At 40.2% G+C, this 27,112-nt stretch overlaps 1 protein-coding gene across 1 annotated transcript; it reads left to right on the top strand.

Annotated features, from left to right (window-relative positions):
• The first annotated feature begins 1,826 nt into the window (after positions 1-1,826).
• On the top strand, positions 1,827-5,749 carry LOC101157424 (taste receptor type 1 member 1-like). The gene is made up of 6 exons (XM_004085629.4): positions 1,827-2,106; positions 2,286-2,580; positions 2,688-3,413; positions 3,797-4,003; positions 4,282-4,399; positions 4,471-5,749. The coding sequence occupies exons 1-6, from the start codon at positions 1,922-1,924 to the stop codon at positions 5,430-5,432; spliced, it is 2,493 nt and encodes an 830-aa protein (XP_004085677.4). The 5' UTR covers positions 1,827-1,921; the 3' UTR covers positions 5,433-5,749.
• The last annotated feature ends 21,363 nt before the right edge of the window (positions 5,750-27,112 follow it).

Below are 27,112 nucleotides of genomic sequence, written 5' to 3'. Positions count from 1 at the left end.
GTCAGCTCACTTTTTAGCCTGCTAAAACAGTTTAGGCGACAGGCACTAGCACCTTGCTAGTTAGCATAGCTGAGTTCTGCTCCATCCTGACCTACGTGAGAGAGAGCAGCCGCCACAGTACTTTCAGATTTTCAGTGTTTTTACAATGCTCTTCAGTCTGTACACTTATTTATTTAATTATTTTATTTCCAAATGTTACATAATCATTTTTAAACCTGAACGAAACACTCAGCAGTACTTTCAAGATCTTATTCTGGATTATTCTATGCATTCATCTTAGCTTGTACCGCATCATATTAAAATCATTTTTACAGTAGTTGGTGACTGGAATAAACTGTTTATTTTTAAGATAAAGATTTCCAACAAAATGTTTTTAAGTACTCAAAAAGGTTGAAGCAATCAGGCAACAACAACACAGAAACATCATAACAACCTAACGGGAAAACAAGAATGTCAGAGAAAGAGTTCTGACAAAAGCATGAAGACTTGACCTCCAGATGAGACACACTTGGATAATTTATAAAGGAAAGGGTAGCCAATGAAAAATAGGGTGGGGAGCGGGGTGTCTTACAATAACGCACACTTTGACTCAAAAGTTTTAAATGAGTTCAACACTGGAAAAACTACAATAAAAAAATCACTTTTACAAAATAAATTAACTCAAATCATATACAGTGTATTTAGGATTTGGAATATTGCAGTGTTCCCCCCACCTCAAAAATGCTTTGGCCCGGCTTCCACCAGTCAGCCTGAATTGATCATCTCAATCATTTGGGTTAGGGTTAAGGTAGACCTCGTCAAATGTCTGCACCCATGGAAGAAATGAATCCTTGAATAGGCAGCTTGATAAAAATGTTAATGCCTGATGGATAACTGCTGTAGGGTTTGCAGAGGCAGACAAGGACAGTCAATAAAGTACACACAATATCAATTTCTTGGTAAATAAAAACAAAACAAAAAATCCCCAAAACATCACAAGAACTCATTATTGTTACTCCACAGAAATCCCCAATATCATTAATCTTTATCTTAGAGTGAATGGCTGCTTGAGTAATGCAAGTTGTAGACGCGTCCTTATCTTCTTAATGTAGGACTTCAACTTTTGTACTAATACTAACATGAGCATCACGTCTGGCTGAAGTACAGAGAGATGCTTAAAGTATTTTTTTCTCCAAGCAACTCAAAGGCAGACAAACAAAAGAAAACTGTACTAAAACCAGCTTTTCTGAAGATGAGAACATTTTAGGAAAAAAAGATACTTAACAATCTTCAATTATACAAATTATACAATATACAATTATAAACATATTTTCTATTGCATTCTCATCATACGGTTTAAACATTTAACACAAAAAAGAAACAGTAAGGCAACACATATTTTCATTAATGCCTATTTTGGGTCACTTTTTCAGCAGGTAGTTTTTCCATGGCTTTTTGAGGACACTAACCATAGAATATTAGCAAACACAAAGAGGTTTTTTCATCTTTAAATATTGCCTGAGGTTCTATAATTTTGGTCAAAGTTTTTCAACCTGCGTCAATTTGCATGAGCCATGTTTACACAGAGGCACCTCGCTACAGTTATTTGTTGTTGTTGTTTTTTTTACTTTTGGTGTTTTTTCATAAACTTTCTGCACACAAACTGCCCATTTTTGTCATTTTTAAAAAGCACAAAATTCTTGTGCTTCTGGTCAAATGGACCTAAACTTAATCCCTCTTTTCTTCAGGAACTCTTTTTTTATCAGGAAATAAATGCAAAATAGTTTGCATTTTCTTCTTTCACTGTTACTGTGTTTATGACATTGTACCCAATTCAAGTCATTCCTGTTCTAACAGAAGCTCATTCATTCAGAGGAGTCTGTTAGAAAAGGGAGTCTCTAGCTGAGCTGGGATTCACGTTAGCGTACCAACAGCTATAGCCATGTTTACATTGATCTTTGTTTATCTGTGTCTTCTGTGTTGTAACTTGCATGCAGAGACTGAATGCTTCTCCAAAACCTCAGAGTTTAAAATGAAAGGAGATTACCTGCTTGGTGGACTTTTTGGTGTTCATCATGTCAGTGCAACTCTCCATCAGAACATCCCAGAAGCCATCATCTGTTCCAGGTAAGATTTACTAAAATATGTAATCTGAAGAAAATATCATAGTGTTCTGAAAAGGTCATTTAATTGATTTTTGTTGTTGAACTTAAGTTTTTTTTTTTAAGCTTACCGTGAATCTGTGTAGAACAACAAAAATAAGAAAATATCAATAAATTAATCTGTAGCACTTTTCCTGTCTACAGTCAAGAGTTTTCACTGTCAAGTTACCGGAGGTTTCAGATGATGAGATTCTCTATAGAGGAAATCAATAATTCTACCAGTCTACTACCCAATGTGACTCTTGGCTATGAAATATTTGACCACTGCTCAGACACAAAGAATTTTCCAGGTATTTTCAGCCTGATGTCTGTTGATGGTTCAGTTCAACCTTGGAAAGAATCTGTAAACTTCTCTAAAGTGATTGCAGTGGTGGGTACAGGCACAAGCACAGCAACAATGACTGTTGCACCACTGTTCATGATGGACCTCATTCCGATGGTACGTCTGCTTTCCTGTTTGATGTTCTCATAAAGTTCTTTTTAAATTGTCAAATCAAAAGGCACATTAGTTTTTCTTTTAAACTGGTGTCATTTTTTGTTTTACAGATTACTTATGGAGCCTCAAGTTCAGTTTTCTTCAGAAAACAGAATTTTCCATCTTTCTTACGAACAGTGCATCCTAATAAAGATGTCATAGAAATAATTTTGAGGTTTTTGGAAAAGTTCAAATGGACCTGGGTGGCTTTCCTCTACAGTGATGGTGATTATGGAAGAGATGGCCTGGATCTGTTTGTGAAAAAGATAAAGGACACTGAAATCTGCTTGGCATTCAGTCATGGTCTCAAAGAGGACACAGATTATCCTAAACTTATCAAACAGATGGAACAACACAGGATAAACGTTATAATTGTTTTTACAACTGAGTGGACAGCTGAAAGACTCATTATGGCAGCCATCCAACAAAATGTTACCAACAAGGTGTGGATAGCAGCAGATGCCTGGTCTCTTCACAAAAAGCTCCCTAAAAGACCAGGAATCAGAAATATTGGGACTGTTCTTGGGATTGCCGAGCCTAAAATCACAATCCCGGGATTTGATGATTTTATTAATTCCTTCAAAGCTCAAAATCAGTGTGAAAATCCAGAGCAGGATCCATTTTGTAACCAGAGGTGTAACTGCAGCAGCGTTAGCGCTGAAGATATCATTACAGCAGATCCCTCTTTTAATTTTCCTGTTTACTCTGCTGTATATGCCGTTGCCCATGCCTTACATGCAGTGCTGCAGTGTGGAGCTGGCAGCTGCAACAAGAGCATCAAACTTTACCCACACATGGTAAGGAAGCAAAGATTTTTTTTATCTGCCTTTAAAAAAGTGACAACCACAAAAAAATAAAAAGTTTTTGCTTAGACTAATGAAAGTTTATATTTATTTATACTTTTTTTTAACTTTTTTTCACATGATGTTTTCCTATATTTCAGTATTTTAGCACATTAAGTGTAGATGCAAAGAGAACATCAGCAAATAGGTTATTTAAAAATGTCTTGATTCCATTGCCAATTTTTACAGTGTAGAGATTCTCTGAAATGTGTCATCAGACAAACTTTGACTTTATTTTCATTACCTCATAATAACAAATATAAACATTTGCTTAGAGTGTTTTAATATTCTGACAGAGATCACTTGAAGTTTGACAGATCCTTGTTTTTGTTCCATAGGTCCTGGAAGAACTTAGAAAGTCAAAGTTCACACTTTTAAACCAGACAATTCAGTTTGATGATAATGGTGACCCCAAGTTTGGACCCTATGCCATAGTTTTCTGGAATGAGAGCGGTGATGCAGAAGAGATCGGTTCTTATACATTTCACCCAAAACATAACTTTGACATTAACAAGTCTAAAATCCATTGGCACGGAGACAAAGAGGCAAGGTTTCCTTCCTCTCTCACTAGTATAGAGGTTACAGAACATAAAAATGTATTCTTATACTTTAAGTCCATATTATTATTATTATTGGACAGAAATGACTTTCTATGATAGTTACAAAATGTAGAATAAATGATGCCTACTTTTGAGGGTTACTTAAAAATGTTGAGGTAAAGCGTGATGTTAGTTTTGATGCTTGCATAAATATTTTCATTATTGTGATTATTTTTAATCCTATACTCAGTTATTGGTTTATATTGTGGTTTTATGTCTTGCAGCCGGAATCCTTTTGTTCTAAAGAATGTCCTGATGGATTTATGAAAAAACAGGAAGGAGTCCACAAATGCTGCTTCAGTTGTACAATCTGTCCCAAAGGAACCTACCTGAACACTACAGGTAAGCTCAGCTAGTTTAAAAACAGTGAAGCTAACCCTAGCACACTAATGCTTTTTCATTTACGTCACAAGATCCTTATAACTGCATGAAGTGCAAGGACACAGAGTGGTCTGCAGAGGGGAGTAAAGCATGCAAGCCACGGCAGCTGGAGTACGTCCAATTCAGCGATCCTGCGGCTATATGCATCATGACTGGGACCGTGATCTTATTGGCCTTCATTGTAGCCATATCTGTTCTCTTTGCCCTCAACTACAACACACCGGTTGTCCGATCTGCTGGAGGTCCAATGTGCTTCCTAATTTTAGGATGCCTCAGCCTGTGCAGCATCAGTGTCTTCTTTTGTTTTGGAAAACCCACCATTGTTTTCTGCATCCTGAGATACACCCCCTTTTTTTTGTTTGGTTCAGTTTGTCTGGCATGTCTTGCAGTGCACTCATTCAAAATTATTTGTATTTTTAAAATATTTGCCAAATTACCAATTCTACAACGTTATTGGAGAAAGTATCACAGATCCTGGCTTATCATCTCTATTGTCTTTTTCATTCAGGCTGCCCAACTTATTTCTGGCACTATACTTTCCCCCCCAGAGCCGTACCCTGACACATTTTGGTACTCAGACAAATATATCCTCAGGTGTTATTTTTTCAAGAACCACAAAGCATCATTAAGCTCCTGTGTTTTCTTGTTCATATTGTGGCTTATTACTCTCTTTTTCTCATATACAGGAAGAAATCTTCCCAAAAATTATAATGAAGTCAGAGCAATAACTTTTTGTATGCTGCAGCAGATCCTTATATGGATTTTCTTTGCAACCGGATACACAATTCATCATGGAAAGTACCTTCAAATTTTCAGTGCTTTGGCAATGCTCTTAAGTCTGTACTCTTATTTATTTAATTATTTTATTAGCAAATGTAACATAATCATTTTTAAACCTGAACAAAACACTCAGCAGTACTTCCAAGATCTTATTCTGGATTATTCTATGCAGTCATCTCAGCTTGTAGCACATCATTTTTACAGCTGTCTGTGACAGGAAGTAAATAGTTTATTTTTATTATAAGGATTTCCAACAAAATGTTTCTAAGTAGTCAAAAAAGGCTGAAGCAATCAGGCAACAACAACACAGAAACATCATAATGTCTGCAGACATAAAATCGAAGAAAACTATAAACTCTGTTTCCAGAAGAACGGCTATAAATCAGCAGAAGGAATACCGACCTTGGTCATTCGACAGATTATGGACCCTTTTTTTTATTTCACACCTTATTGTAAAAAGAAGTTTAATCAGTTATAGAAAATGGTTAAATTGATTGATCTTAATGATATTACTTTACATGCTCCAAAAATTGATTCATGATTTTTCCTAATGTAATATAATTTTGCACATATTTTAATTTTTGATACTTTATCAATTTTTGCTATGAAAATTTTTGAAACAGTGTAATGTCTATTTTACTGACATAGTATTATTTTTTGAATCATATACATGATTTTTATCATTAATATTATCTTCATATATTTTGGTTAACAGATCTGCATTTGCCATGATGATTTCTAAAAGTTATTTTTTACATGATTTAAGTAATTCATCTTTTTCATGCGCTTTATTGATATTTCAGGATTCTTGATTCTGTCTGATAAAAGTTATGAACCGGATATTGATAACTCATGTGATAAAATTGTTACGGTAGAACAGGGGTGGGGTTATATAAGTTTGCTTCCGTCCACTCCCTTTCAAGCAATATTTAATAATATGTCTAATTAACTTAAGTTTGATTTGTCATTGTATGAATGTATAACTGATGATTGTATTGCTTTTGTGTATTATTTTTATTTTTTATTGCTTGAAATAAACCATTTCAAATCAAATCAAATCAAATAAGAACCTAACGGGAAAACAAGAATGTCAGAGAAAGAGTTCTGACAAAAGCATGAAGACCTGACCTCCAGATGAGACACACCTGGATTCTTTATAAAGAGAAGGCTGGTCTTCTCGCGTGGCGTGCCTCTCTGCGATTACAACTATCTTCAAATTACTTAAAAAGTTGATTTTTCTCCAAAAAAGAGAGCTGACCATGCCCCCGAAGAAACCCCAGGAATATGAAGAACTCAAAAAGTCTCTTGACATTATTCAAGAAACGCTGAAAAGTTTTATGGATCAAGTCTCGGCTAAGCTAACACCGCTCTGGGATATGATGGAAGAGTTCCGAAGATTTCGGGCTCAAAACGAGCAGCGAGAAAACCAGGTCGGGATTCTGGAGAAAAGACTGGACGATGTGGAACAGCAAGTAAGGATGAATAATGTCATTCTCACTGGATTACCGATCAAGCCTCAAGCCAGCACTGCTAATGCTAGCGCTAGCGTAGCTGGCAGTGCTAATACGGAGGTCAGTGGAGAGTCTCTGGAACAGCAAATACATTCATTTCTCACATCTAAAGGGATTTCCCTGGATCTCAATACCATCGAGACCTGCCACCTGCTCCCCAGGAGAAAGGAGACGGATAAACCAGCTATCCTCATCAGGTTTGTGAATCACAAACACAAGCTAGCTCTGATGAATCTACGCAAAAACCTCAGAGGATCTGCTGTTTATCTGAACGACCATCTGACTAGAAGGAATGCTGAAATCTCAAAACATGCACGGCTTCTCAGGAAGCGTAAGCAGATTGAGAACACTTGGGTTAAAGGCTGCAGGATTTATGTCAAACCACTCGGTCCAGAGGACCGGACCAAGGTTCTGGTCGTGAACACCATGAAGGACTTTGAGAAGTGCTTGATTACGGTTGTCTGAAACAACGTGGAGTAATAAACCAAAGAGCCAAATAATTTCAAGAAATATGACACCAGGATTCATCACTTTCTCCATCGTCTGACGTAACCTGAATAACAGCAGAGTTCTGAGCTGCAGACAACTTGACCTCAACTTTCACCGCAGCTGATATCAGCTGAAGAAGGATATGGACCTGAATCTAATGTCTGCAGTCATAACATCGAAGAGAACTACTAACTCTGTTTTGAACCCAGGAGATCAGCTGTTATCAGTAAAAGAAGAAATACCAACCTTGGATAATCGACAGTTATGGACCCTTTTTATTTTTCCCCAACAGCATTACTTTATTATAAAAAAAATAAAAAAATAAAAATAAAAATATATAAAAAGAGTAAAACAAATGATTAATCACTTTTGAAAATTGTTAAATTGATTGACTTTTGATGATATTACTTCACTAGCTCCTAAAATTGATAAATTGATTCAAAAATCTTTCCTAATGTAGCATAACTTTACAAATGTTTTTAACTTTTGATACTTGATGAAATTTTGTTATGACAACTCCTGAAACAGTGTTGTGTCTATTTTACTGGTATAGTATTATTTTTTAAAGCATATGAATGACTTTTAAAAGTAACATAATTTGCATATATTTCAGATGCTGCATTTGCCATGTTAATTTCTAAAATAGTTATTTTTGACGTAGTACTTAAGTAATTCATCTTTGGCATGTGCTTTATCGATACCTTATGATTCTTAATTCTGTCTGATAAAACCTAGGAACCGGATATTGATAAATCATGTAATAAAATGGTTATAGTATAACGGGGTGGAATTATATAAGTTCGCTTCCTTCCACTCCCTTTCAAGCAATATTTATTAATTATGTCTAATTATCCTAAGTTTGATTAGTTACTGTATGAATGTATAACTGATGTTTATATTGCTTTTGTGTATAACTTCTATTTGATTGCTTGAAATAAACCATTTCAAATCAAATCAAATCAAATCAAGGCTAGCCAATGAAAAAACATGGTGGGTAAATGGTGTATACTTAAATAGCGCTTTCTACCTTCTTTTGAAGGCCCAAAGCGCTTTACAGTCACAGTCCCATTCACCCATGCACACACACATTTACACACTGGTGGTGGCTCCACTGCCAAACACTGGTGCCAACCTCCCACCAGAGGCAAGGTGGGGTTCAATGTCTTGCCCAAGGACACTTTGACACATGGGCGTGCAAGGCGGGAATTTAACCTGCAATCTTACGATCATGGGTCGACCGCCCTACCGCTGCACCATGGTCGCCCCAGGGGAGGGGGATGACTTACGTTAACACACACTTTAACTCAAAAATTTTAAATGAGTTCAACACTGGAAAAACTACAATGAAAAAATCACTTTCACAAAATAAATAAAATCAAATCATATATTTATGTTTTGGAATACTGCAATGCTCCCCCCACAGCAAAATTACTTTGGCCCAGCTTCCACCAGTCAGCCTGAATTGATCATCTCAATCATTTGGGTTCCCTTGAGGCTTCACCGAAAACAAAGCTGAATAAACGTTTTAAATGAATTCAAAGGTAGACCTCAAATGTCTGCACCCATGGAAGAAATGAATCCTTGAATAGGGAGCTTAATAGAAAAGTCAATGCCTCATGGATAACTGCTGGAGGGTTTGGTTTTGTTGAACACATTTTTTACAGAACTTCGTGTTTTCAAGTGCAAAATGTCCCAATGTACCCAATTCTTTAATGAGTAATGTACACATACTTGACGCACAACATACTATGTACTTAATAACACACACTCTGATTTTTCTGAGCTAACTGTGCAGCATATCTGAGGGTATTTTTAACCTTCAACTTAATGCATGTCTATTGAACTGTTTGAGATTAAATCCCAAAAACAATAATGCTGGTATTAATTGTTTTCCAGCAATGCAAGTCAAATGATAAGTAACAAGCTATCCAAATAAAGCTTTAAAAACATGGTGTTCCAGTGCTTCATTCTGCTGAAATTCCTGCCCAGTTCAGAATCCTTTGTTGAGGAAAACTGATACTTTGTGTTTGCAGAACTGCAATACTGCAGAACGTGTTGATAATCAGTTTGTAGTGAAATGTGCTTGCTTACAAGTTTATATTTTTTGTTTTAAAATTTCTCATCCTAGTCATATTGAAAAAACGTAGATCTACAAAGTAAAAAAAAACAAAAACTGTTTGTTTAACACGTTATTTTTGGCATTTATTGGCAACTTTTAAAAGTATGATCATTAAGAATCCCCTCCAAGAAAATCATGTTTTCTGTGTTTTCAACATGTTCTGTGACATTTCTTTATTTACATCATTGTGAGTCATGAACATACAATAAATACCGTTTAAAAAAAGCTTGCAACTGTGACTTACTATAGAAACTACAGGTGGGGGGCCACAGGTTCCGTGCTCTGCTCCTTTCTGATAGATCCACTTGTACAAAGACATCCATGTACACTTTCATTTTCCTCGTCTCAGCTGGCATCTAGCTCAAAGGTGTATCACTGGATAGCTCCAATATTGCACAACATTTTGTTGCACCGGTAATGTTAGGTTGGGGGTGTGAGGAGCTGTAAACTGGTGCGACAGAATGTAAAAACAGATGGATGATGTGAAGTGTGAACTCCATGCCAATGGTCCCTCCCAAAACTCAAAAGGGAAATATTTCTAATGAACTACTGCCTCTCTGCAAAGACTATGTCCTAGAAAACAACACTTTTTTTTCAGCAAGCACTGCATAGTTGATGAGAGTGGGACTTTAAGTATGGAAAGGGGTGGGGGGTGGAGTCATTAATAGACTATGTGGTTTCAGAATGTAGCTGGAGTTGAAGCTCACAGACCCACTTCTGATTTGAGGAACTGATTAAGTGGTATGGCAGTGGCAAAGGGAGGCTTTAGGTTGTAGAGGTCCAGGTGGTGATCTGTCGTGGGGCAAGAAGCAAGTTTGAGGAGAATCTAATATATGATGATCCAATTCCAGGAGAGGGGAGATGGTTGAGAAGATCTGGTCTAAGATATAAATTCAAAACAGCTCTCAGTCAATGCAGAGGTAGGGGGTAATCCTGAAAATGGTCAGCGACAAACATTCCAAAAACCTAAAGAAAAAGAGATTGACTGAGACCTGGAGCAAAACAGTCCAAAAAAGCAAAGAACTGTCAGGCTGGGCACTAACCTCATACATCTGCTCATGAAAACTAAGAGAAAATGCAATCAAAAGTTGAACAGTCACAATTTGTCTGTGACATGTTCATGTTCCGTGTCCCTTTTGTTTATTTGTTCATCACAATATCTTCAGCCTGCTTTGTTCTGCCTACTTACGTTATCCACAAACATAACACGGCTGAGGAAGTATTACTTATTGTACAGCATGAACTGATTATTTTTGTTTGTTGTGATGCAGAAAGCAAGGTACAGTCAGTTTCTTGATAAATAAGATCTGCCTGTTCTGAGCTGTGAATTTTCCTTGATACTTGTGAAGCTCATTATTGTTCAATTAAACACCACAGAAATCCACAATATCATTAATATTTCTCTTAGAGTGAAACAGGGTGTTCGAGTAATGCAAGTTGTAGACGCATCTTCTCACTCTACAGTGGTGCTCATAACATCGATTGCGATCGACCGGTCGATCTTCTAGGACAGTGTTTTTCAACCTTTTTTGAGCCACGGCACACTTTAACCTATCAAAAAACAGAAAATTGTGGCCGGAAAAGCAGAAAGTTGCGGCTGTTTTTTCTAAGAGATGAAATGAAAGTTAAATTAGAAAATTTAGAAACTGTTTGTTTGTTGTGGTTTCAAGGCGTTTCGCAAGGACAACTCATTGCGCGCTGGGACACTGGCCCTTTAAGCCAATGCATCATGGGAGATGTAGTGTGAAAACTGCCGAAAACTTGCAGAAAGACTCGCGTCTCTGAGCTTCATTGTATTGTCCACTTGTTTCACGGTCTGATACCGGATTCTGTGGAAAGCTACACCGCTAAAGACGAGCTTTAGCTGGTATTTTTGTTAGAACTGAGAGACTTTATCAGCAGAATTAAGAACAAGGAAGTGGAGACTTTAAGCACTTCTGATTGGTCAGACTGATGACATGTGATTAAGCCTTCAAGAATGATTGGTGGAGACAGTTAAAGGGACGGGACTTTTCCGCAAACTGTCATAGCTGCAGGTAAATCGCAGTAATGTCATTCTTATCAAAATTTCTTTAATAGAATTAAATAAACACAAAGAAAAAGTAATTTTAAGATCTTTTATATTCCTAACTACTCAGTGTTTTATCAGGGCCTGTTTGGATGAACAAAGAGCTGATATCCTGGAGATGGGAAATGTTTTTAGATCAGTGAATGATTAATGAGGGCAATTTCTCCACGGCACACTTGACCATCTTCCACGGCACACTAGTGTGCCGCGGCACACTGGTTGAAAAACACTGTTCTAGGACATGAGGGTAGATCGATATGAAAGTAAATATGTTCCAAAAAGAATGCACTTGTAGATTTGATCTGAGAACTTGTATTATAGAATGTGAGAACTTGAACACCAAAAATCTGCATCTGTGTGTAAAAATCTTCTGCTGTGAACTGACAAATTCCCATTTGCATGTGTTCATTTAGATCTAATCTATTTTTTCAAATGTTAACACATATGATTTATAATGAAGGTGCTCAATAGCCCTGGCCCTATTGTCCTGCTACAACAAAGATGATTTTCCTGCTGCTGACGGTCCGTTGGTAGCTGTCTTGATGCATGTCTGCATTTATTTATTTATTTTTTTTTTTTTACCTGTCCTGTCCAACAGCTAGGCAGGCAGATGAGAGCTGAGGGCCTCTTGTGTTGGACATATTTTACTTTAACAAGAGGGGTTATTAATCTTCAGACAAACCAAAGGTGTGACTGAACAAACCCCTTTTGTAATTGAGGCCAAACTTTATTCATTTCAACCATGATTGAAAATCTTTGGTGTTGGACCGGACGGAAAAGGAAAGAAGGGAAGAAGAGGGAGGGATGTCAGAGGGGGGGGGGGGGGGGGTGATAGTGAGAGGGGGGGGTAAGACCATGAAGCAGCATAGAGCAGACAGGTTTACTGGTTGTTTATCGTTATGGTACAGTTCAAATGTAGTACTAAACGGGCGGGGCCTGTTCACACACACTCAAATATTATCAACACACCTGCTAGCTGTAAAAAATGTCAACATGTACACAAAACAGATAGTGTTCACGAACGCATACCTATGCTTTTAAACCAACTAGTGTGAAATCTTTCATTCATTCAATCATGCAAACTATAAGTGCAAAGGTGAGCTAACACCTGTGCTCAGGTGAGTGTTTATGTTCTTCTAAAATGGATGGTGGAATGTGAAAAGAAGGAGTAGGAGCGCCCAGCCACCCCCACACCCAGACCCCCGCTGCAGCAGCAGCGGCAGCTGGAATTCCCCCAACGCCACACGGGAACAGGCAGGGAACAACCGCCCCCCGGGCGAACAAGACCGCCACCCAGGCCAGGGCCAGCAGGACCGCCGCGAGGCCCCCAGAGCCAGAGAGCAGGGAGGCGCGGAGGGAAAGAGAGCGCCGCCCCAGCCCAGCCAGGAAAGCAGCCCCCCCGCCGCGCCGGAAGAGCCCAACGCAGGGCCCCACCGGAGAAGGACGCCCACAGCACCAGACGAGCACCCCACCACCACCCAGGAGTTCCGGGCATCCCCCCGCCCCAACCCCAGGTACGAGCCAGGACCCCCCAAGGGAGACCCGCTCCGCACTCCAGGCAGCCACCCACCCGGCCCACGGTTGGTCCAGGGAGGAGCGAGGCAGGGGCCCGCCACCCCCGCCCAGGAGGGGGGAACCCCGGGGAAAAAAGGGTGGCCCACAAGGGGTGTTATAATTATGGCCCGACCAGGCTCGGCCATGTTGGAAGTTTGGCGGGGCCCAGCGCTCAGGGGCAAGGACCAGGACCCACCCCCCAGGGACACGAACACCCCCGGCTCAGGTGTAATATGAACCCCCCCACCGTGCGGAGAGAGCACCGCCGGGCCCAGGGAGTCGGCACCCAAGGGACACGGCCGCCATCGCCAAGAGGCCCGCACCCCCCACCAGGGAAGGGGTAGGGGACAGATGGACCCAGGTCCCACCTTCCTTGCAAAATGTGTGTGCGTGTATGTGTGTTTGAGAGGGTGTGTGTGTGCATGTGTGTGTGTTTATGTTGGAATGTATATATTGAAGGGGGAGGGGTGTGTGTACTAAGGGGGGTGCAATTAAAATTGGCGAGTAGGGCACTAAGGGGACATCTCCTGATTACTCACAGTGATGTCCCCTCACCCTCCCCACCAAGGGGCCCTAAATGTCTAAGGTGCGATTAAAATTGGCGGGTAGGGTGCCAGGAGGACATCTGTTGCTTGCTTGCAGTGATGTCCAAGCACCCCCCCTACCAAGGACCCTACATGTCTAAGGTGCAAATAAAACCGAAATAGGGGGGGCCCACTCCATACGGCAACCATAGGAGGAGGGCCACTGCCAAGTGGCCCCCCCCAAGGTGCATCGCAGGCTAGACCCCCCACCCCCTCACCCTAATATGAGGTTATATGAGGAAGGGGGTAAGTTGGGGACAGCTGGTAGACTGTCCCCCGGTGGTCAAACAGCTGTCCCCCCCCCCCAGCAAAGGGGCCAGGGCCACCCAGCCCAGGGGCCACACCCCCAGAGGCGCCGACACCCCAGGCCCGGCACCACCCACCCCACACAGAGAGAGAGGAGCCAGAATGCGTCGCCCCCCCCGGAGCAACCCCAGGCCCCCACCCCCAGACGCCGGCCCTAGAGCAGCTCTGGTCAGGCCTTGACGGGACCGAGGAGGCCAACCGGCCGAGGCAACTACTGATTGCCTCAGCGGAGACCCCGACCTGTTAGCCCCCCCGACCCGTACCAATAATGGGCCCCCCCTCCCCCCCAGAACGCCCGCCCACAGGACAGGGCCGACAAGCCCCCCACCCCAGACCCCGCAGCCGAAGCGGATGACACCCAGAGCGACCGGGGGCCCCGAGAGGGTTGTCCCGTCCCGTCCCAGAGCCAGGGAAGGGGCGATCCCAGCCCCAGGTGCAGATGGGCAGCCCATCCGGCGCCGCTGGGCCCCCCCCCCCGAGCAGGACCCCCGCCAACCCCCTCCAGCGCAGGCAAAGGGACCACCCCCCCAAGCCAAGCCAGACCACCACCCCACCCCCCCACCACGCACCCCCACACCTAAGCCCAGTGGACCACGCAGCGCCACAGCCCGCCCCACCCAGGCACCGGACCCGACCCCCCGACCAACGGAGCCCCCACCGCCCCCGCCAGGCACCGGAGGCCCCGACCCCCACCCCAAACCACGGCAGAAGGGCAAGGAGCAGCGACGACCAAGCCCCCCACCCCCTAAGTCATGGAGTCAACCACAGGAGACCAGAGAGACTGAATTCTTTCAAAGTTACTTGAGCTTTGGGCTGACATTTTTTCCAAGCTGATTTGATCAAACAGCAGATTTCTGTGTTGACCTATGTTTATATTTTTCTTGTTTTTCCAATTTATTAAAATAGTTTTTTTGGCAATACAAAGAGTTGTGAAAATGATAGATGCTAATCCTTCTTCTATATCGATGGCACTCATGTCACCAAGCACACAAAGTGACGGTGAGGCCGTGATTGAAACCTTAAGCCAGACTGATAAATCGGCACATACCTGCTGCCAGAGAGCCTGGACAGGAGTGCAGAACCACAGTGCGTGCATGTAGCTGTCGGGTAGATTATTATCACAGTGCTCGCAAATGTCTGAGTTACTGAGACCCATCTTGAACATCCTCTGTCCAGTGTAGTAAATTCTGTGAAGAGTTTTGAGATGGATTAGCTGCAGATTTGGACTTTTTGTCAGTTTAAAGGTGTTTAGACAGAGTTCTGACCAGAAGCTTTCATCTGTGCTGATGCTCAAATCTGCATCCCATTTTTTTTTTTGGAAGGGCAATATTTTTATCTAAATTACATAAAAGTTTGTACATTTTGGAGAGAGTTCTATTCATTGAAAAATTAATCAGAGTGGTAACAACATCTGGTAGCTTTAAATCGTCGTCTTTAAATTTATACTTTTTAGTAATACTTGATTTAAGTTGCTGATATTCCAAGAAGTTATTTATTCCATGTTTGTCTTGAAGTTCCTGGGGAGTTATGAATCTTCTATCAATAATTACGTGCTCTAGTTGTTTTATGCCCCCTGCTTGCCAAGCTGGGAAGTGAATCATTTTTTTGTTAATAAGGATGTCTGGGTTGTTCCAGATGTGTGTCATTTTGCACGGTTGAATTGATGATTTTGATATTTTGAGAAATTCCCACCAGGTTTTTAAAGTGGCATTTATATTAATGCTTTTGAAACAATCCTGTTTTTTAACTGTTTGGCTAATAAATGGTAGCTGTGACAGGTTGATCTTTCCACATAACGCCTGTTCCAAGTCTAACCATGAGTTGGTTTCTGGATTATTTTTTAACCATTTTAAGATGTATTGCAATCTATTTGCAAGAAAGTATTTGTGGAAGTTAGGTAATTCTAATCCTCCACAGCTTTTTGCAGATTTTAAAGTTTTTAGACTAATTCTTGCAGGTTTGTTGTTCCATAGAAAGCTTGATATGGATGAGTCTAATGTTTTGAACCATTTTAATGGCGGTTGTGTGGGAATCATTGAGAAGAGATAATTAACCTTGGGTAAGATTTTCATTTTAACCGTGGCTACCTTGCCCATAAGTGACAGAGGCAGGTTGGTCCAGCGTGTTAGATTGTCCTGTATGCTTTTCAGTAATGGGGTGTGGTTTAGCTGCACCAGTTCTGATAGTTTGGGGGAAAAGTAGATACCCAGATATTTGATATTTCCTGTTTTAACTGGAATTGTGAGTCTTTGTTCCATATTCCTGTTGAGTGGTAATAAAACAGACTTATTCCAATTAATGGAATAGTCTGATATGGAGGAGAATTCATTTATGATCATTGCTGTTTCATTTACAGAATGTAAATTCCTTAAAAACAGTAATATGTCATCCGCATAAAGACTAATTTTATGATGGCTGTGTTTGGTTTTAATTCCAATAATGCTCTCATTCTGTCTTATTGCTGCAGCCAAAGGCTCAATGAATATAGCAAAAAGAGGAGAGAGTGGGCAGCCCTGTCTGGTTCCTCTTCCAAGAAAAAACCTGTTTGAAGTCTGTTTATTAGTTCTAACTTATGCATTGGGGTTGTGATATAATATTTTGATCCAATTGATGAATGCTTCTCCAAAACCAAACTTATGGAGGGCGGCAATAAGGAACTTCCAATTTACTCTGTCAAAGGCTTTTTCAGCATCCAGCGATAGTACCGTCATCTCCTGGTTTTCAATGGTGGCAAAGTCTATTATATTAACTAGTCTACGGACATTATCATCCGAGTGTCTGCCTTTGATGAATCCAGTTTGGTCGAAGTGAATTATGTGAGGAGTGATTTTTTCTATTCTCTGTGCTAGTGCTTTGCAGATAATTTTTACATCTGCATTGAGTAGAGAAATGGGGCGATAGCTTGAAGGACTAGTGGGATCTTTGTCTGGTTTTAGAAGAAGAATTATGTTGGCTGAGTTCATGTGAGGTGGCATTGATTGGCTCTCATTAATAGATGTGACCGTTTTATAAAATGTTGGTGCCAGTTGTTCCCAGAATTCTTTATAAAACTCAGCAGGAAAGCCGTCAGGCCCTGGTGCTTTACCATTGGGCATAAGTAACAGAGCTTCATGAAGTTCAGACGGCGAGAGCGGAGAATCTAAGTTTGTGATTTGATCCTCATTTAGCCTGGGTAGGTTTACATTATTAAGAAATGAGTCAATACTTTGCTCTGACGGATTGATCTGCGGTGTGTACAAGTTTTTATAAAAGTTTTCAAATTCGTTATTAATTTTGACCGGGTCATGAGTGACATTTCCTGTTTGGTCCATAATAGAGGTGATTGATGATTTTTCTCTATTAATTTTAAGCTGATTAGCCAGAAATTTGCCAGATTTATTAGAGTTTTCAAATCTTTCAAGTCGTAGCCTTTGTATTTGAAATTGTGTTCGTTTATTAATGATGTCATTTAACTGCAGCTTTAAATTTTTCAGATCTCCCAGAATGTGTTCCTGTGCAGAAGCAGCAGAAGCAGTCTCCAGGGTTTTGATTTTATTTTCTAATTCTAATAAATCTGCTTTCTCTTTGCGTTTTTTGTGCGTTGAATAAGAAATGATTTTCCCTCTCATGACTGCCTTTGCTGTTTCCCAAAGAATGCACGGTGGGATGTCTGGAGTATTGTTGCAGTCTAAGAAGGTTGCCCACTCTTTTTTAAAGAATTCAAGAAATTCCTGGTCCTTTAACAGAGACGTATTAAACCTCCAGGTTGTACCAGAGGGTGTGGATTTTTCCCTAGAAATGTTTACAGAGACTGGTGCATGATCACTGATAATAATTGGATGGATATTGGAGCTTTGAATATTTTTTAAAAGAGAGTTACTGATTAATAAATAGTCTAAACGGGAGTGTGAGTGGTGAACTGGAGAGAAAAAGGTGAACCCTTTAGTGTTTGGGTGACATGAGCGCCACGCATCGCAGAGACCCAAATCATTCATGTACTGCTTTAGAATACTTGCAGACCGCCATGTACGCTGATTTGCTGCTGTGCAGTCTGTCAAGTTCAGGGTCCAAAACAAGGTTGACGTCTCCTCCTATATTGATTGTGGAGTCAGAGTGAACTGAGAGTGAGGTGAATAATCTGTGAAAGAAGGAAGAGTCGTCAACATTAGGGCTGTAAACACTCGCTATACAAAAGTCCTTATTCTGAATGGATATATTAATGATTACAAATCTGCCTTCTGGGTCAGTAACTGTATCCTTATGAGTAAAATTAAGATTTTTATTAATTAAAACAGCAACTCCTCGTTGTTTGGAGTTGTAACTGGCAGAGTATATAACTGGAAATTGTAAGCAGCACATAAGGTGGTTCAAAGAAATCGATAAATGGGTCTCTTGCAGTAGAGCTATATCTGCTTTTAGACCATCCAGGTGATTTAACACTTTCAGTCTCTTTGGCTCAGAGCCAAGTCCACGCACATTCCAGCTAACGATGTTAAGACTGTTCATAACTGCTCTGACTGAAAAGGTGTAAAGCTAAGTAGTGTTTGTGTATCAGTCCGTGTGCGCGTGCCCGCATTGAGAAGCGCTGTGCACGTGAACGTTTTCTGGCTATGTGAGCTGCGTGTCGCGTGCGTCCTATGAGAGCCTGTGTGAGGTGTTTGCAGTATGTCGGCGTGTGTGCGGGATCGCATGTGCACGCCCGTGTGTGCGCTTCTGTGCGCGCGCCCGTTCCGTGCATAAATAAATACTTACCGAGGATGAGTTGCTTCCAGGTGATTTACATATGATGAGGGGGGAGAGGGGGGGGGGGGAGTAAAGGAAAGAAAAAAAGAGATAGAAGGGAAAACGAAAACAACAACAAAACAACAGTAGAAACATGAGTGGGACTGGGGTGAAGAAGAAAAAAAAGACTGTTTTCCTGAGATCGAGGTGTGGATTATTGATGATCCGGTTTTCCATTCATTGAAGTAAGTTTAGCGGGTTTCTTCTGGGCAGCGCAGATGTTCTCAGCGCGGATCTGAAAGCCTTCAGCACAGCCAGGGGGTGATCTCCGGGTCCCGGAACAGCCGGCCGTCCACGTAAAGTTTGTCAACGGCCACAATCGCTCTCGAACCAGCAGACGAACCAGCATGTCTGCATTTAAAGCACGAAGAGATAATTTCTCAATAAAATGCAAGAAAAAACTGACTTTTTTCTTTAGAAATGCATTTGTAGTTCACTCTCTGTGTTAGTACAAAATGATTGAGATACTTGCTGTCACATTTGAACGTTTATCAGAGGAGTTATTGAAGCAGGAAGTCAGAATCTGTGAATATCTTTCTATCTTTACTAAGTTCTCCGAATCCTTCACTCTGATTGGTTGACTTGCACTCTGATTGGTTGACTCCGTCTCCTCTAACCCTCCCTCCCCCCCTAGTTCCATTATCGGACACAGATCAGTTTTGACACAGGTTTCTCGCAAGGAATGTGTCAGTATTCAGAGCACAGTTGTAGCGCACTTGTGATTTGCGGCAGCAGATTCGAGCACACGCTGAAGCACCTTTGAGCAGTTGTTATCACAGATTTGAAGTTGTAACTCTAAATGAACACATGCAAATGGAAATTTGTCAGTTCACAGCAGGAGATTTTTACACACAGATGCAGATTTTTGGTGTGCAAGTTCTCACATTCTATATTACAAGTTCTCAGATCAAATCTACAAGTGTGTTCTTTTTGGAACATATTTACCTTCATAGATCGCAGGCCCCAAAGATGATTAACAAACAAAAAAAGTAGTTCTTAAAAATCCACCAGCCAATCAAAATCCTCACAGAGAAGTACGGGACTTGATTGACATGCAGAACGGCCAATCGGACATCTTCTGAAACATACGTCACTGCACATGGGTGTGTAAATTCACTGAGCGCAAATTCTGTCTGTTATCAGAAAGGCGTTTTACTGGGTAGTTTTTAATCATCATTACATAAACAACAATGTACAAATAAACATGTAACTAATAAACAAACAGTAAAAAATATATATATATAGATATAGATATATATAGATATATATATCAATATATCAGTGACGTGTGGTGAGGTTAATGGCTGGTGAGGCACTGACGTCATCAGTCAGATTTACAAACATATGAACCATTACCATACTGAGTAACTTATTCACCATTTGATTGACAACAGTTAACGTGTTTTGTTTAAAATATCATTTCAACATGTTTTTTTTTTCATATACAAACTGCAGCATAGAAAAAAGCACAAACCTTATTATCGTCTTACCTTTACTTGTAAATAAAGTCCATACGCCGCTCCTTCTGAAGAAAACGACTTGCCGCTTACTATCACTTATTCTATTATTTTTTAGCGTCATAATCTCAGGGCTCACCGGCGCCCCCTAACATGAGGCACGAGAACTGCTGGCCTCACCCAGCGGCTTTTTTGCCGGCGTTTAGCGCTCAGCACAAGAAACACGTCCCTCACATACATTTATTTATAAAAACAAACACTGTACATCATATACATCTGCTAAATTATGTAAACTCAGCTAATATAGTACAAGTGATTGAATCGACATACAGAGAGACAGCAGTACCGTCTGACTGCATAGGTATTGCGCAATCCAAGGTGAGGCTCAGCGGGCTGGTGCCTCATCGCACGTCACTTAGTATCTGAACGGCAAATGCGGAAATTCAGCGATTTTGAAAAGAAAAAACACCCGAAAATGGTATATTTAAATGGAAAATGACTGCAAAGCACAAATTACTGATTAAATATAATAATTGAATTTATGTTTTCTCTTTTCTTCCCATAATGACAGGTGAGGCACAGCCTCACCTGCCTCTCCTGACTGCACGTCACTGCTATATATATATATATATATATAAATGCACAAAGGTAGATCTTCAAGACATCGTCGACTTAAAAGTAGCTCACATGCCAAAAAAGTGTGAGCACCCTTGCTTTAGGTCTACAACTGTTGAACTAATACTAACATGAGCATCATGTCTGGCTTAAGTACACAGAGATGCTTAAAGTATTTTTTCCCCAAGGAACTCAAAGGTGGACAAACATAAGAAAACTGTACTAAAAGCAGCTTTTCTGAAAATGATAAAATTTTAGGAAACAAAAGATACTTAACAATCTTCCGTTATTGTAAACATCTTTTCCTTTACATTCTCTTCATATACGGTTTTTAACACTTAACACAAAAACGAAACAGTACGGCAACATATTTTCATTAATGCCTATTTTGCGTCACTTTTGCAAAGTAAAAGTTGTCAGAAAAAGAAGTAGCTTATTATCATTTAAGCAGGTAGTTTTTCTGTGACTTTTTGAGGACACTAACCATAGAATATTTGCAAACACAAAGAGGCTTTTTCAGCTTTGAATATTGCCTGAGGTTCTATAATTTCAGTGGAATTTTTTTTCAACCAGCGTCAATTTGCATGAGCCATGTTCACACAGAGGCACCTCGCTTAATTCGTAGTTGTTTTTTTTAACTTTTGATGTTTTTTCATAGACTTTCTGCACACAAACTGCCCATTTTGTCATTTTTAAAAAGCACAAAATTCTTGTGCTTCTGGTCAAATGGACCTAAACTTAATCTCTCTTTTCTTCAGGAAACCTTTTTACCAGGAAATAAATGCAAATTGATTTGCATGTTCTTTTTTAACTGTTACTGTGTTTATGACATTGTACCCAATTTAAGTAATTTCTGTTCTAACAGAAGCTCATTCATTCAGAGGAGTCTGTTAGAAAAGGGAGTCTCTAGCTGAGCTGGAATTCACGTTAGCGTACCAACAGGTGAAGCCATGTTTACATTGATCTTTGTTTATCTGTGTCTTCTGTGTTGTAACTTGCATGCAGAGACTAAATGCATCCCCAAAACCTCAGAGTTTAAAATGAAAGGAGATTACCTGCTTGGTGGACTTTTTGGTATTCATCACGTCAATGCAACTCTCCATCAGAACATCCCAGAAGCCATCATCTGTTCCAGGTAAGGTTTACTAAAATATGTAATCTGAAGAAAATATCATAGTGTTCTGAAAAGGTCATTTAATTGATTTTTGTTGTTGAACTTAAGTTTTTTTTTAAGCCTACCGTGAATCTTTGTAGAACAACAAAAATAAGAAAAATATCAATAAATTAATCCTTCGCACTTTTCCTGTCTACAGTCAAGAGTTTTCACTGTCAAATTACCGGAGGTTTCAGATGATGAGATTCTCTATAGAGGGAAATCAATAATTCTACCAGTCTACTACCCAATGTGACTCTTGGCTATGAAATATTTGACCACTGCTCAGACACAAAGAATTTTCCAGGTATTTTCAGCCTGATGTCTGTTGATGGTTCAGTTCAACCTTGGAAAGAATCTGCAAACTTCTCTAAAGTGATTGCAGTGGTGGGTACAGGTACAAGCACCACAACAATGACTGTTGCACCACTGTTCATGATGGACCTTGTTCCAATGGTACGTCTGCTTTTCCTGTTTATTGTTCCCATAAATTTTTTTTTTTTAATCGTTAAATCAAAAGGCATGTGAGGACGTTGCTTTACGGTGACCGAGAGGTGCAAGACACGCTTACATTTAAGATACAGCAACAGCAAATCCCAGTACAAATGAACAAATCACGAAACACAATGGCAAATCATGAAACACAACAGCAAATCACGAAACACAACATCAAATCACGAAACACAACAGCAAATACGGAAACACAACAGCAAATCATGAAACACAACAGCAAATCACGAAACACAACAGCAAATCACGAAACACAATAGCAAATCACGAAACACAACAGCAAATCACGAAACACAACAGCAAATCACGAAACACAACAGCAAATACTGAAACACAACAGCAAATCACGAAACACAACAGCAAATCACGAAACACAACAGCAAATCACGAAACACAACAGCAAATCACGAAACACAACAGCAAATCACAAAACACAACAGCAAATCACGAAACACATCAGCAAATCATGAAACACAACAGCAAATCACGGAACACAACAGCAAGAACTGAAACACAACAGCAAATCACGAAACACAACAGCAAATCACGAAACACAACAGCAAATCATGAAACACAACAGCAAATCACGAAACACAACAGCAAATCATAAAACACAACAGCAAATCATGAAACACAACATCAAATCATGTAACACAACAGCAAGAACTGAAACACAACAGCAAATCACGAAACACAACAGCAAATACTGAAACACAACAGCAAATCATGAAAAAAATAACCCTGTTACAAATGACCAAAACCAGAAACACAACAATGAAAGCGGAGACATGGCTTCTAACAGAAATGGACGTTATATAAAACTAATTGTGTATGATTTTTTAAATGTTATTAATTACTGTTTTCTTTATGTGGACATTTTAAATACATGAAACAGTCCTGAAGCATTCTTGCTAGAGTGGTCTTAACGGAGAGGGAATACCCTTTATACCGGAAAAGCAAAAACTTTACCTTGTTAAACGTTGTTGTAATTTTTATTGTAGTAATACAATTGAAGAAATGCTTTTGGACTTGTCTTTTGGACAATTAGTTTTATATTACGTCACTTCCGGGATTCAGGACGTTCCGTTTCAGTTAGACGCCGTTTCTCCGCTTTCCTTGTTGTGTTTCTGGATTTGTTCATTTGTATCGAGATTGTTTTTGTAATTCAGTATTTGTTAGTTTTCCCCCAAAATTGCTTTTGTGTTTCAGGACTCTGTTATTTGTTCCGTGGTTTGCTGTTGTGTTTCAGTATTTGTTAATTTGTTCCGAGATTGTCATTAGTGCTTTGTGATTTATTAGTTTGGGATTTATTGTTGGTTGTGTCCTAAATATAAATGTGTCTAGCACCTCCCGGTCACCGTAGGTTTCATGATTTGCTGTTGTGTTGCGTGATTTGCTGTTGTGTTTCATGATTTGCCGTTGTGTTTCAGTATTTGCTGTTGTGTTTTGTGATTTGTAGTTGTGTTTCGTGATTTGCTGTCGTGTTTCATGATTTGCTGTTGTGTTTCGTGATTTGTTCATTTGTACTGGGATTTGCTGTTGCTGTATCTTAAATGTAAGCGTGTCTTGCACCTCTCGGCCACCGTACTTTGCAGACCACTTCATGGGTAAAATCAATGCTATAAGATCAAACATTTCAACTATGCAATACACTGGTCTTAACAGACCTCTAGCATTGTTTTTACAAGAAGAAACACTGGGGAGGTTTGTCCTGGTTGATGCGGAGATGCTTGGTCGAGTTGTATCCCAAGTAAACTACAACCTTCCCCCCATGCCTCCCTGCTCTCTGGCTCTGGGGGCCTCGTGGCGGCCCTGCTGGCCCTGGCCTGGGTGGCGGGCGTGGGCACCCGGGGGGCGGTCGTTCTCTGCCTGCTGCCGCGTGGTGTGGTGGTGGCTGGTTGCCCCCCCTCCGTCTTTCCACATTCCATCATCCATTTTAGAAGAACATAAACACTCAACTGAGCACAGGTGTTAGCTCACCTTTGCACTAACAAATTGCGTGAATGAATGAAATATCTCACACTAGTTGGCTTGTAGGCATAAGTATGCATGTGTGAACACCATCTGTATTGTGTACATGTTGACATGTGGACATTTTTGCAGCTAACAGGTGTGTTTATAACATTTGAGTGTGTGTGTGGACAGGCCCCGCCCCTTTGAGATTTGTATTCTATCTGTACCTTACCGTAATGATAAACATCCAGTAGCTTGTTGCTTTATGCTGCTTCATGGTTTTACCCCCCTCCCCCCTCCTATGATCACCCTCCTATCCCCCTCTTTCTAACATCCCTCTCTCTTCTTCCCTTCTTTCCTTTTCCGTCCGGTCCAACACAAAATAATTTCAAAAATAATTAAAATGAATGAAGTCTGGCCTCGATTACAAAAGGGGTTTATTCAGACATACCTCTGGTTTGTCAGAAGATTCATAACCTCTGTTGTAAAAGTCAAATATGTCCAACACAAGAGGCCTTCAGCTCTCACCTGTCTGCCCAGCTGTTGGACAGGACAAGTATAAAAAACAAAGAAACAAAAAAAAAGTAAACACTACAACCTGCCTTTTAGATCCCATTCCCACTTCACTTTTTAAAACACTTTATGGATTCTTTGAGTCAGACCTTTTAAACATAATTAACTGCTCTCTTTAGATGGGGGTCTTCCCCTCTGCCTGTAAGACGGTGGTGGTGAGGCCCCTTCTGAAGAAGAGTCAATTAGATTAAAAAAAATCTGGATAACTAAAGACCCGTATCCAACTTACCATTTTTAAGTAAAATTATAGAAAAAAGTGTCGCTACTCAACTGCATGAGTTTTTAAATGCCCAAAAAATTTTAGAAAAAGATCAGTCTGGTTTTAGGACAAACCATAGTACAGAGACGGCCCTTTTAGAGATAGTTAATGATCTTAAATTAAACTATGACTCACAGAAGTTTTCTGTTCTGGGGCTACTGGATCTTAGTGCCGCTACAGTAGATCACCAGATTTTGTTAGACAGACTTAGGAGTCTAGTGGGCCTCTCTGGAAATGTTCTTAAGTGGTTTTACTCTTACTTTACAGATCGACACTTTTATGTAAGTATGGATACGTGCTCTTCAGTAATCCATGAAACAAGTTGTGGGGTTCCCCAAGGGTCGATTTTAGGGCCAATACTGTTTAATGTTGCCTCTTGCAGAGGTCATCAGGAGACACGGCGTTGATTTTCACAGATATGCTGATGATACACAGCTTTACATCGCCGTGTCTCCTGATGACCTTGAACCTGTTAACACTCTTTTAAACTGTATTTTAAATATAAAGTCATGGATGGCAGAAAATTTCTTACAGCTCAACCAGGACAGAACTGAAGTTTTAATCATCGGTTCTGAAGACGAGAGAGAGATGATTTTACCACATCTTTATAATTTTAAACCTTTTCAATGTGTGAGAAACCTGGGCCTACTTTTTGACTCTGAGCTAAATTTTATCCAACACATTAAAAATGTCGTTAAGACAGGATTTTATCAACTCAAAAACATTGCCAGAGTCCGCCCGTTCCTCTCTCTTGCCAGCAAAGAGGTGCTGATGCATGCTTTTATTTTCAGTCGTTTAGATCATTGTAATGCCCTGCTCTCTGGTTTACCCAAAAAGTCGATCTCAAATCTACAACTTCTACAGAACTCTGCGGCACGAGTTCTGACAAGGACCAGAGGGCGGGAACACATTACACTGGTTTTAAAATCGCTGCATTGGCTCCCTGTGCGTTTCAGGATTGATTTTAAAATTATTTTAATGGTTTATAAATGTTTTTATGGTCTTGAGCCTTCTTATTTAAATGATATTATTTTAAAATATGAGCCCTCGCGGACCCTGAGGTCCTCCAGTGCTGGCCTTTTAGTTGTTCCTAAGGTGAGGACCAAGACACACGGTGAGGCTTCGTTCTGCCAATCCGGTCCCCGCCTGTGGAACAGCCTGCCGCAGAACCTCAGGGCCATAGAGACTGTAGAGGTTTTTAAGAAGAGGCTCAAGACCCACCTTTTTAATTTAGCTTTTAGTTGATTTTAACTGCTAATTTATTCTATTAGTTTTAGTATAGGCTATTTTATGTATTCATTTTCATTTTATGCATCTTATTCTTAATTTTATGTTTTTATAAACATCTTATGTTTTTAATTTTAGTATCTAATCTTGATTTTAGCCCCAGTGTTTCTTGTGGGGATCTTTTCCTCCAGGGCTTGCCGGCTTGGTCAGCGGTTGTTGCTGCAGTTCTTGGCCTTGCTGGGGCAGCTGGGGTCTAATTTTGCAGCTTCACGGCTGTGAAGTGGACCCCAGTGTTGTCCCAGTCTGGGTGGGTGCTGTGGCGATGTTCCAATGGCCAAGCTCGCTCATGGTATTAAAGGATTCCCAAATACTGTTTCCTCACAGCAGAGCCAAGCCATACTTGTTTGTTTGTTTGCTTATTTATTTATTTAAAGTTACATAGTCATTATTCTTTGTACGTGGGGGCCATGGGTCATGTGTTTTAATGGAGGGGAGTGGGAAGGGTGAAGGGTGGGTTGGGTTTTTACTGTAATATTGTGTGTTTTCTGTTTTTAATGCTAAGGCGCTTCGAGCTGTACAAAATGCATGAGAAGCGCTATTTTATTAATAAAGTTTGATTTGATTAGTTTTTCTTTTGAACTGGTGTTATTTTTTGTTTTACAGATTAGTTTTGGAGCCTCCAGTTCAGTTTTCTCCAGAAAACAGAATTTTCCATCTTTCTTACGAACAGTGCATCCTAATAAATACTTCATAGA

The sequence above is a fragment of the Oryzias latipes genome, chromosome 7, assembly GCF_002234675.1.
Source record: "Oryzias latipes chromosome 7, ASM223467v1".
Classification (NCBI taxonomy): domain Eukaryota; kingdom Metazoa; phylum Chordata; class Actinopteri; order Beloniformes; family Adrianichthyidae; genus Oryzias; species Oryzias latipes.
The sequence above is the reverse complement of the archived record's forward strand: the minus strand, read 5'-3'. Positions and strand labels throughout refer to the sequence as shown.